This window comes from Harpia harpyja, chromosome 12, assembly GCF_026419915.1.
Source record: "Harpia harpyja isolate bHarHar1 chromosome 12, bHarHar1 primary haplotype, whole genome shotgun sequence".
Classification (NCBI taxonomy): Eukaryota; Metazoa; Chordata; class Aves; order Accipitriformes; family Accipitridae; genus Harpia; species Harpia harpyja.
Window position 1 is genome coordinate 1,060,542 of NC_068951.1, and position 12,375 is coordinate 1,072,916.

General features: G+C 39.8%; 1 protein-coding gene across 2 annotated transcripts in view; it reads right to left on the minus strand.

The window, feature by feature from the left end:
• Positions 1-2,865: 2,865 nt before the first annotated feature.
• The window catches only part of PAFAH1B1 (platelet activating factor acetylhydrolase 1b regulatory subunit 1), a 37,801-nt gene continuing 28,291 nt past the window's right edge, over positions 2,866-12,375 (minus strand). For both annotated transcript variants that reach the window (XM_052803347.1, XM_052803348.1), the window contains exons 7-11: positions 11,368-11,470; positions 10,339-10,567; positions 8,778-8,879; positions 7,974-8,130; positions 2,866-6,664 (exon numbers count right to left, since the gene is read on the minus strand). In XM_052803347.1, coding sequence (XP_052659307.1) covers positions 6,591-6,664; positions 7,974-8,130; positions 8,778-8,879; positions 10,339-10,567; positions 11,368-11,470 — 665 coding nt within the window. In that variant the 3' untranslated portion in view covers positions 2,866-6,590. The remainder of the gene's footprint in view (positions 6,665-7,973; positions 8,131-8,777; positions 8,880-10,338; positions 10,568-11,367; positions 11,471-12,375) is intronic.

Sequence of the window (12,375 nt, forward strand, 5' to 3'; positions counted from 1 at the left end):
ACAGGTACAGATTAGCTGGAGGCTTTAAACCTGTAACTGTAGTGATGCCACACGCTGCAGGGTTCAGTGCCCCAGTAAGCTCCTCTACCTGCACCTATCTGTTCTCTGCATCTAGTACACACCTCCCCCAGCTTACTTTCCTTAGCGATGCTCAAGGCTGGTGCGTGCACGCTGGGTTGTTTTACTGAACTCCTGTGCAGCAGCAGGGGTGAAAGCTCTGGGACTGTTTTGGAAGGTGCTGTGGTTCCTGGAACATTTCAGCAAGCTGTGAACTGTGCAGTCGTGTGCAGGCTACCACTGCCTCTGCTCCGTGCACCCTTTTCCTCTAACAAAGTGCCCCTGTGGACAAAGGCACTGACTGCAAAAGAGCAGTAATAAAACTCATACCAGAATCACAACCACAGTAGCCCCGACCCAGAGAAGCAGGAACTACCCTTATCTGTCAACAGATGCTTCAGAATCACTTTTGCCTCAAGGGAAAGGCACTGCTTCTCCATCTCACTCAGGGGGAGAAGGGGTGAGCAGGGCACAGGTGCTCTGTGGATTTTTGTAAACATGTGAAATGAAGCTGAAAGATGCAAATCCCAGCTAATAGGGCTACACCACTAAGCAGCTTGAATGCCATCATTAGTTGTTAAATAAATGCATTTAAGAACATAGGTTCTGTAATCCTCTTCACCTCTTCTGGGGTTTGGGTGTTTTCAGGTACTCAGTTCACAAGTTGTTAAACAAAACCAAGCACAGAACTGACTCAGACTAGTGCTGAGGACACACCAGGCCAAGAGGAGGGTGGACGTTCAGGAAACTGTAGCTCTCCCAGCCCTAAAGTGACTCACCTCTGTGAGGCCAACTCTGTTCCTAGTTCACACAGTTACACGTAGTCCACCTTATCACCTTCTCAGACAGGATTTAGCACCCCAGGTACAAGTGCCACATAGAAGCGCTGGTCCTGTAACTGGCAGGTAACGGTATGCCACTGCCTGAGAAAAGTAACTGCAGCAAAATGAAATTATTTCAGAGAGATTAAAAACATCCACAATCCTGAAGGAAGCACAGAGAAATACACTATTTTTATCCTCCTTGCTTTCTCTCCAGACAGAGAGGTTTCCAGCACTTAATGTCATCAGACATAGGACAAAAGCTACACCCTTCTTTCAAGAAGTCCCCATTAAACCTTCCCTGCCTACAGCGGTTGTACTGTTCAGAGAGAAGCCTGGCTCAACTGAATACATTATCTTCCCACCATTGACCAAAATTCCTGTATGTATCATTTCTTTTCATATTCAACTCTGCCCAAAAATGTTTTAATACCCATCAGTGCTATATCAAAACTGGAAACAACTGGTGGAAACTAGTCTCATACACTTAGAAAGCTGCTTTGAGTAAGGCACTCGCTGCATCATCACGTCACCAAGTTGAAGGGGAAAATGAAATTCCTCAGCTACCCAGACTGTTCTTAGCTACCCGCATTTTAATATCCCTCATCTCGCCCTTTTGATAAAGATACTATGTTTGCAAACATATAGGAGGCTTTCCTTTCAAACCTGCATCCTAACAGCATCTCTGTACAAAACGCTCGGGACACCCTTCACCCCAGCCAAGTCATCTGACTGGCATGTTAGCTCTGGCAGCGCCTGAAATTCAGTTGTTTTTACCAAATGAAAGTCAGTCTCCCTGAACAGCCTATCCCAGGTCTGTTCCTGCTATTCAGGAACACCATGCACGGTGCTTACACAGAACACAACTGGTCGGAGCTGTGTTCCATCTCTCCCCCGCATCATAGTCAAGGTCACATCCTTGCTCTTCCATCAATGAAGAAATGCACATTTCCATTTTAGTTCACTGACCCATTTGTAAGTAGCACTCATGGTAATTAAGGCCAGATCACAGGAAAAAAAAAACCCAAACCAAAAACCAAACAAACTACACACCACCTGAAAGACACCAATATGAAAACAAAGCTTCAAGAACCATTCAGTGCCTCAGCTTTCCAGGTATGCACCTCCACCTGCACAGGACTTTTCTGTTGCCTTAGAAAGCAGACAGATTACTCCCACACTGAATCACTTGGGAGGATTCACCGCAGGGCCCAGCCTTCAGCGCCAGCAGCTCCAATGGTACCGAGTAAAGAAACAGTGCACGATGGTTATTAGGTCTGCTGTAAAGGTTCAAAGTAAGGAAAAAAAAAAAACCAAACCACAACAAAGCCCGGGAAAACGCAGCACCAGGACAGGACCAGTAAGGTAGGGGGGGCTCCCCTGACGCACCCCATCACAGAACAAACAAGTGTCACTCGGCCTCCCCGCGGGGCAGAAAGCCTCCTGTGCTGCACCCCCATAACCGCGCTCGGGGGGGTCGCTACCCAACGCCTGAAATAAATCCTGCTCCAAACACGCCGCTTCACCGAAACTCTCTCCAGCGGCTCCCGCTCCAGGCGCGCTGTCTGCGGGGCGAGGGTTGCTGCAGCACTCGCGCAGCGGAGGCTTCGGCGAGACCCAGCGCGAGCGAGCCAGCGAAGCCTGCGAGCCAGCGGCACCGCTGCTTTCTTCGGCAAGAGGCCACGCATCTACCTTCCGCACGGCGCTGGAGACGACGCTCTCCCAGACCGCGTATGAACCAGCTCAAGAAACACGCACAAAGGTTTTTATAGAATCTCACTTCACCAAATTAACCAATAAAACCTCTGACTATTCTACCTGGAACCAACTGCCTCAAAAATGCTTCACATTACCTCAGGCAAGCACGATTTAAATTCAAATTAGATAAAAGAAAAAGCAGGTGTGGAGCAAAATCTGAAGGGTGAAACACCAATAGCTTTTTTCAAAATAGTTTTAATTCTTGCATCCAAGGAAACAAAAACACATCTAGTTTTATATGCATTTAATAGTTTACCAATTGGTACAATAAGATTTTTTTAATATGCAGAAAACATGAATAAATTTTGTTTTACACAGTCTGAGAGCAACAAATCTTACTGTAAAACACAGAGCAGTATTATATACATTCCTTTACTGATTTTTTTTTTTTTTTTAAATTGTGTCAACAGCTTCAGTTAACTCCTACAGTCTGGGAACTGTTTTCTCCAATTGCAACCTCTAACATAGTTCTTATGAAAAAATTCAACGTTTGCCTTCATGTCAATGTCAGGATCAACTTCTAAAACTTGAAGATTTTGCTAACTTATCTTCAGAATGAACTTGGGGAAGCCTGAGGGATAGGTAGGACAAGAAAGCAGCTACTTACATGACACAGTGGAAAGATAAAAAGGCCAGTTAAATCCAGTTGTGACTTGTAAATCCAACTCAACCCTCCCCGCTCCTAACATGTTTATCCCTACCATTTTATGCACACATTCTTGCTAGAAGATTCTTGGGTTTGACTTTTTTAAATACACTGGACTTTATGTACAGCTGGACAGCAAATAACTCATTCTAAGTGCGTTTTTCCTTCACTCAACTTTTTTTTTTAATATTCAAATCATTAAAAGGATTATCAAGCCACCACTGTCTACAAAAACAAAGTATAATCTTTTTCTTTTAAATAGCTTTCATGCGAGTCAAAAGCTATTTAAGAGTGGTATTATCAGGCAGTTCACATAAAAACAGGAGGAGGCAAACAGGAGAAGCAGGGTACTGACAGTATAAGTAGACTGGGCTTGGTGAGTCTATAGCCAAAGCTTTCAAAATACTACAGTGCTCCACAGCCCTTGGACAACTTGCTAGCAACTAGATTTTTTTTTTTTTCCTTTTTAATTAGTGCCCCGGGCACATCATTGGTCACACCATACACAAAAGCAGGACGGTTTTTTTTAATCTTCTAAAGTGCAAGATGCTATAAAACATCAACTTCCAGATTATGTCTAAACCACAATAAATGTTGCACTTTTTAGAATGCATCTAAGACTTCCTGGGCACATTACATTAGTGTGGCACTGGAATGTCTGTCTGGTTTTAAGCCAAAAAAGTCTGTATTGTCTATTTGGTAACACAGTCTATATATAGTTACTTTTAAGCAATGCCAATTTTAGTAAGGAAAGTGACAAAGCAGCAGTGAACCTCTTAAACCCTCTAATAAATTTGTTTTGTAATCCAAACCAGTAACCTCATTATTGTACTTATTATCACAGGAAAGGCACAGGATTAGCTGACAGAAAACATTGCAAACAGTGGAAAAAGTTCAACACAGTGTAGTATGACGGAGCGACACTGCAGGAAACCCTCACAAACCCAACTCCTGTGTTGTGGCTTTCACTTTTTTGTCTAAACAGGGCTTTAACTTTTGATCCATTCAGGACCATCCCTGAGATTATTCACTGCTTATTAAAGGAGAAGGTTGCAAATTGCATTGCAGAAGTAGTTAGGAGAGTGTTTCACACAAGCAATTAAATGCTGCTTACATTACTTCAGTTAGTTGTTTGTCCTTGTAAATAGTTGTACGCTAAAGGGAAAAAATGCAGTAGACAACTTCCACTTAATAGGTACCTTTAATTTCTCATTCATGTTTATGAATTATGTACATGAGTGTGGTTTACGTTATACTTAAATAAAATTTATAGGACCTATCAGGAATTAAACAGATGTGTTACTTTACAGTTGCAGATGCACTGAGGAATTTTAAGATGCACTACTTGTGTATCTGGAATTCTCAAACAGGACAAAAAGCAGCAAATTTTTCCAGTCCAAGCAGCTAACAAACAAAAAAATACTTTATTTGTGCATGCTTAACTGCAGAAACACACACTGAAAATTACATAAACCACTGGATTTAAGAGATTAGCCTGAATCTTAAACTGGCTCCAAAAAACCCCCACATCAGAACTCCATCTCCTCCACCCCTTCCCAGAGGCAAGTCTACACCAGGATCCAATGCTGAAATCCATCTCCTCCACACAGAAGAATGGATCCTTCTATGGGTGACTGTAGGAAATTAACCACCATACCCCTCACCATTTTAGTGTGTACACCCTCCAGCCGACCCTATGTTGGTCAAGGATTCTTATTTTTAAAAGGGACAGTTTTAAAAGCCATGTATTAAACAAAACAAATAAAATAAAGCACAAATTCACCTGTTAAAACATCAGACTGGTACTTCATTACATTGTAAATTTCAAAGTGGGTTTTTAAAAAGACCTGGTTAGTTTGATAAGTATTGTAATGCTTAGTTATCTACAATGGAATTTGTCACAAAAATGATTAAAATATTCATTTCTAATATTTCCATTCACTTCAGATCAAAATATGTAACGTTAGGGATATGCAGATTAAAAATTGTATACACCAAACAACATAAATACTAATAACCAAGCTGGGCTAGTTTTGCTGATAGGATTTGGTTTTGTTTTTAAATGTTTACTTGATAGCATCATTCCCACAGATGGACTTTGTTTTGTTGATGGTGTTTTGTTTTCCTTTTAGAAGCCCGTATCAATCTGTATTTGCCATTTTAATCTGATTCTCAAGGTATTTAGTGCTTTCTTTAAAGCATTTAAATACTGTATCCCAAGGTATTTTTCAACATGCAAACCACAGTACGTTTTTATTCAAGCCACATTGTCTTGTCAAGGTAAGTATAACCTCATTTTCAAAAGGGTTTCCAAGGAGGCACTAAAGAAACCAAGAAACCTTTGTATACCCCAACCTCCTGCAAGTGAGTAAGAGGGAAGTGTACTTTGATACTGTTGGGTAATAGGAATTGCACATCTCTAACAAACATTGAAAGCAAACAGCAAGTTGTACCATGGCAGTCATTTGGGAGATTAAGCTCTATTGGAAATTAGATCACTAAATTCTAGTGGGATGGACAACTCCTCCTGGAAGTTCATCTAGCATTAAAAAACAAAAACAAAAACAAACCAAAACCATTTAAACTTAGTTTAACAGCACAGCTTAACCATTGAATGACCAAATAAAAAATAAATACATTTATCACATCAGCTGCTACTAAGATTTGTTGTCTTATTTCAGGTTTACAGTTAATTATATAAATATACCAACCCTTGCGTGATAGGAGGCCAAAACAAGTGTATTCTGTTGATTTGGCAAATGTTTCATGACAAATATTCCAGAGTTTAATTAATTTCCATTAATTACATATAAGGTTCAGAAGATTCTGAATTGCAGCCTTATTATCTAGTATTCTTAGAGAAGATTTATTAAGCACACTTAAGTGATGTTACATAGATACACATTTCTGAAAGAGCCCTACAAAACTTTTCCCAAATGAGGTCACCAATTCAGGCACCAACAGACAGCAGAAAGAAAAACAGGTATAATTATCCGACATAGAACGACACTGTCAACTATTCAGTTAAGTGCCCTATTTCAATTATCCAACTTCTGCCTTCTTAGGTCTGATGTGACCAATGCCAGCCCATGTTCTTAAACCTATGGTACTTCTAGACAACGTATGTAAATTTACAGTATACAATTTGGATTCACCATGCATGAATACTTTGTGTGTAACATTTAATAAGCTCAATCTACATCCAGAATAATTTACATGAAAGGACAATATTTATTTAAACAGAGCTCAATGGGTAACCATGGTATCTGAGTGCATCCAGAGGAAAAAGGGGTCAAATGTGAATTCAATCAACGGCACTCCCACACTTTTACTGTTTGATCTACACTTCCAGTAACCACATACGGTGCCGTCTTGTGGAAATCTGCAAGGAAAGAAAAGCTTATGTTAAGAACAAATCCTAAACTTCAGTATTTTCCACTCTCACTGAATGTCATTACTTTTTCAAAAAAATTATACCAGCTCAAAGACTGTATTGCAAAGTTCATCATGCCTATAGTTCTGAAGGCAAATTCTCTCATGCTACAATTTTTTAAAGCATGAAAATCTACTTTCAGTTCAGTTATAAAGGAGCTTCCATGGAAAAGAAATCAAGATAAAGTTATAACAGAGAAGAGTCCAAAACATCTCAAACTGATAAAACCCTTGAATACTACCAGAAGACAGAACTTCATGTATTTACATAAGAGGTTTCAAGAATCAGAAGTCAAGAAACTTGGCTTTTTCTTTTTGCTGTAGACAATACAGGCTGTGAGCTAGTATTTAAAAAAAAAAAAAAGTGTACTGTTCCTCAGGAGATCCCAAAATATTTCATAGATACATATCAATTTTGGACTGGGTCAGCAGACAGTACTGGGAAGTTTAACCAAGAGGAATCAAAAAGCCTCATTGTGTAGAAAGGGCTCAGCAAAGCAATCTGTAAACTGAAGCAGCCAATTCCAAGGCTAGCCAATCCATGCTAATAGTTTAATGTTCTTCAACTCATAACTTTTATTTTCCCCTTTCTGATCAGCTGTCTTCAACAATCTAAGAGGGAAGTGAAGTCAGAAACCCTGCATTTTGATTAGACCTGCAAGTTTGATTAGGAAACCTTACTAGCCAATTCCAGGTTCACTGCTAACCTAACTTACACAGCTTTACTGAAGGAGCTATAAACTGCCAGAGGAACAGAGAGAAAAAAAAACAATAGAAAGGACTCCAGAGTAAAGCTAGCTTTGTTGAATAGGGAGCGTTTTGTTTTGGTTTTGCCAGGGCAGGGGGGAACTATTATCTACCAAGATCTGGTAATACCAACCAGGAATGCCCAGGAATTCAAAGTATATTTTTTTTCTTACCATTTTGTTTTGCACCCCCCCCCCCCTTTTTTTTTTGCTGGTCAAGCATTTGCAATACAGCACTCCCCAAATGCCTACACACTCAGTGGTGAAAGCTTCCAGAACACCCAGGCAGTTAACGCCTTTATCCAATGTGCAACACTAGCAACAGAAGTGGAGAAATCCAGCACACTCGAAATTCGTATCTGTCCTTGTTTGATTAAAATACACATAGCACAAAACTTCACTAGAATCCAAAACAGGAATGTCTAGCTTGGTGCTCAACTTCAGCTGGTGACGATGTAGAAACTGTACCTCTGGCTCGGTACTTTGCAATAAGCACTGTAGGACAATACATACCCAAAGAGGTAACAAAGTGTTCGTGCGCATTGAGGGTTTTCATGCATCGTTTGTTCTTGAAGTCCCAGACACGTAGAGTCTTGTCATCAGCACAGCTCAAAATAAATTTTCCCCCAGAATGGAACAGAACGCCACGTACCCAGTTATCATGGCCCACCTTGTGCATAAGGAGAGATCAGTAAGCAGGTGCATGTTTTAAGGCTAAGCATTCTACAATTGATGCTATGGTAGAGTGACTGCTTGCCCCGTTCCTGCAAGGATAGCCTTTAGCTTTCTAAAACCTATTGGAACTCAAAAATTTATCTTCAGTTTCTATTATTACATCTATATCAGCACTACCAACAATGTGAGTTCCTGTCCTTGAAGGCAAACAAACAGAAGTCCTCATGTGATCTGCACCGATTCTGCTCCCCACCCCCAGCACCAACATCCAGTCCAGCCTGAATACAGGCTGGAAAACAGCTGTCCATGGCCTGCGGGAAGACCCACACATTGAAAGAACACGACATTGTACAGAAGACTAAATTCAGATGATTATCAGCATTTCTGTAGACAAACCAAGCTACTCATCACAAAAACACCACCACAGTACTCCTGCATTTATAGTATTTTGAGATTCTTAGTATTTCTTAGCAACAACAAGATCTGAAATACAGAAGCCAATAAAACTGTGTATTTCCAGTGTTTGTCTTATTTCAATAACTCTGTCTTCTCTTGAAAACATAAACATGTAAGATAATTCATTCCATTAAGAATGGTTTTACATATGCAGCTATGACCACCAGAAAACACCAATGAACTTACAAGTGTCATAAGGCACATGCCAGTGCTAATGTCCCACATCTTAATGGTTTTGTCTCTGGATCCAGACAGCAGAAAAGGCCCAGGCTTGCCACTCTTCTTAGTCTGCAGAAAATTATGTTTTAAGTTATGGCATGTATAGGGCATGGGGGGAAAGACGAGGGAGGAAGCAGATCACTTCTGAGTGCTATTTCTTAGTAGCAAAATTAGATCATATGACAGCTTACAGCTAATAAACACACAAAGCTGAGAGTCACAGGTATTTTGTTACTAACACGAGGAGAAATAAACAAAAAAAATAGAAGGAATTAAACAATCTGTTAAAAGAAACGATTGTACGTCCTGCTGATGCACAAAGCCAAATAATACTTTGAATCCACACTTGCCTACTGCAAGAGACCCTCTTTTAATAGTAGACACAGTTCAAGTAGAGTCAGACATCTCAGGACAAAGGAGTATGAAGTTCAGACATACCTTTGTGTTCTCATTCTTCATAAAAAGTAATGAAGCAAGTTTAAGAATTTTCAAGAAGTTCCTACTCTGAACGTGTTTCTATTTGTAATCATGCAAAGTATGAAAGAAAGACTTAGTTCTCAGAACTTGAAATGTTTCAACTGTGAAGTTAACATTAACTTGCTTCTCGTTCAAAGCTAAGTACTGTAATGTGATGTACATAGTTGATCAGACCAGCAGAGGGCAGGGGAGACACCACTTCAGATAATTACCACTGCAAGAGGAAGTGAACCTTTGGAATTTAATTACCTTTAATTAAAAGATTATAAGGATCTTTTAAGGATGCAAGTAAAATTTGACTGAAATAATCTGTAAAATCCATCACTAGACAAGTTCCTGTCTTCAGTGTATCTACTTTTCCCCTTGGATATTTCTGTCCTTTTTGAAGAAGAGGGCAAGGCAGAAATGCTTAGGGTTAACTAGAAATCAAGAGTTAATTTCTAGTTCATTTCTTCTACACCTTGTTATCCTTAGAAGGAAACTTTTGCTGACCTTTAGTAAGCCTTTCCTGAAGATTTAGCAACAGAGAAGATGTATCTGTGATCACACAAATGGGGATTTATTTTTGTTATAACTTTGTACACTAGGGCATGGCAGTCAAAGCTTAATTCCAGTGCAATACACCCAAGGCAACTTTATTTCTGCATTCCTGACTTACTACCTCCCCCACAACTTTCAATTGCTTAGCATCCTTATAATCTTCATGTTATGCCAGATAAACTACCTTCCACATTTCTTTGCTGAAATATGTGAAAGTGGTCCCACTCTCAACCTTCTCAGAAATAGAGCATCTCTCCAAAGTTCGCTTTCATTAGTGCAAAGGTAGGGTCCTACTGTTAAAAAACACAAAAGCATGGATCCTATGAAGCCAAGATGGGGGATTAACAGAACACCAGGTATACTCAGCAAAAAATACTCATACACCTGCTATATCGGCCAAGCACTTTGAGAACAAAGCTTAGTTGTTCCAAATACTATCCAGTAAGTTCTATATAAAGCATAGTCAAAAATCTTACTGTATGTGCTTATTTAATAGCATTGGAAACATTACCTCTGATCCCGTAGCTTCTGATATGGTGGAGTACGAGCTCTCAGGAGCCCAGGAAATGCATTCTACCACGTGCTCATGTTCTCGGAGCTCAGCTTTGCATTCCTTTGTTGCTACCACCCAAACACGCACTGTCTGGTCATTAGAACAACTGGCAATTAAGGTGCCATCCTGGTTAGGCCGCACCATGCGCACCCATTCTCTGTGACCCGTGAAAGTCTTCACGCAGTAACTATTCAGAAAAGATAAATACAGTATGACTCTAACATTACAATAAAACCACTACACATGCCTTTGAAATTTAAGGATGCTTGACCTGCTCTCAGAAGATAAAATATTTTAGCATGCACGTGTTCATCCTGGATGATGATGTACAAGGCCATAAAACAGTTCATGGAAAGGAAGTTGACGTGAGAAAGAAGTGACAGCTAAGAACTGGCAAATCTTTGTTAAGGTAGAAAGCAGGAAGCTTGGGGAAAAAAAAATGAAGTTGACATGACAGCTTGCATTAAATAGGTATTTTAAGAACAAGTAGAGATCTACAGGTCATTCAGATAGCCTCCACCTAAAACTTTTAGCATTGATGAATGAAACAATAAGACAAAACCACCCCCAAACCAAACAACACCCCCCCCCCCAAAAAAACCCACCCCAAACCAAAAGCAAAGGAGACACCTTGATCTGTGTCAAGAAAGGTAACAGATTTCTCCTCCCTCCACTCATGCTCCCTTGAAACTTGTGGTTAACCACTGAATTTATATTCCTACCTGGTCCTGAGTTACAGTGTTCTAGCCTCATAGCTCCCAGAAAGATAAAGCCAGTTAGTTTTAATTAGTCGGTACTAAAACCTAAACCCCTGTGCTTAATGATTTAAGGCAGAATCCTTAAGTGAATTACTCTAAAGGGCACTATATCATACCTCAATTCAAATAATGTTTACTGACATTCCAGATTTGTGTGTCCCATTTCCTATAAATAGTGGCTTATGGTTGTTTTGTTTAGGGGCTGATGTTTAGCCAGAGGTGCACTTACCCTGTTTGGACTTCCCACATTTTGATAGTTTTATCCCTTGAGGCAGAAACTATATGATCTCCATTGGGCATGATGGCTACTGAAGAAACATTATGATCATGACCTAAAAACAAAAGAAAACCTTTATTAAGTGGTACTGTAATAGTTTTTACAGAGCACACAGGACTTGCTATTCATTTGTCTTGGACAAGTAGCTACAGCAGTAGTGCATGTTTTATGGAACAGTCCAGACACTGAGCATTCTTAAAAATTGTTTCAAAAATTTCTTTAAGATGTTTTAAAAATCAGACACTCACCACTGCAAGCAACACATCTACAGTTACAAAAGTTGGTAGTTTAGAAGAGAGAGCTGCTACAGTGACTGTCTTTAAAATTATCAGTTAGGTCCAATTACAGTATGCTGATGCACTATGCTGATCTTTAAAAAGGAAAACAGGTCTTCAGTGAGAGGCATGCCAAACCTCACTGCAGAAGCTTAATGCTGAAAGACTGAATGTTTCCAGATATCTGATATTAGGTTTTATTAAAACACTGTACTGCATTGATTCAAGAACCAAGTAGGAACCAACTGTGTATACATGACAGCAACTTCTATTACTGTTGAGAGACCTGAGAGGAAGACGATCAATGCTGAGTCAGGAAAAACCATCCAGATCACTTCCTTAACACAGACTCCTTATGACCTTGTGTAAGTGGTTTCAGCTCTTGACTTTACTCATCCCACAAGCAATGGGACATAAATATAAAGGGAGATAACACACTCTGTAAAGACTGTTCATTTCCAGTATTACAAAAAAATTAGAACTTAAACTTCCCAAAGTGGCAAACATAGAATTAACTGTTTTGAAATTTTAGTATTACCCAGAACAAGCTATTGGGTACGGTTTTTTTGACAAGTCCACTGTACAAGCTTGACTATAACAGTTTGATATAATTCATGCACTTGTCTTACTTCAAGCTCTGCAATTGTCCCTACTTAAATTGTCAGGATTAGAAATTAATCTTCTG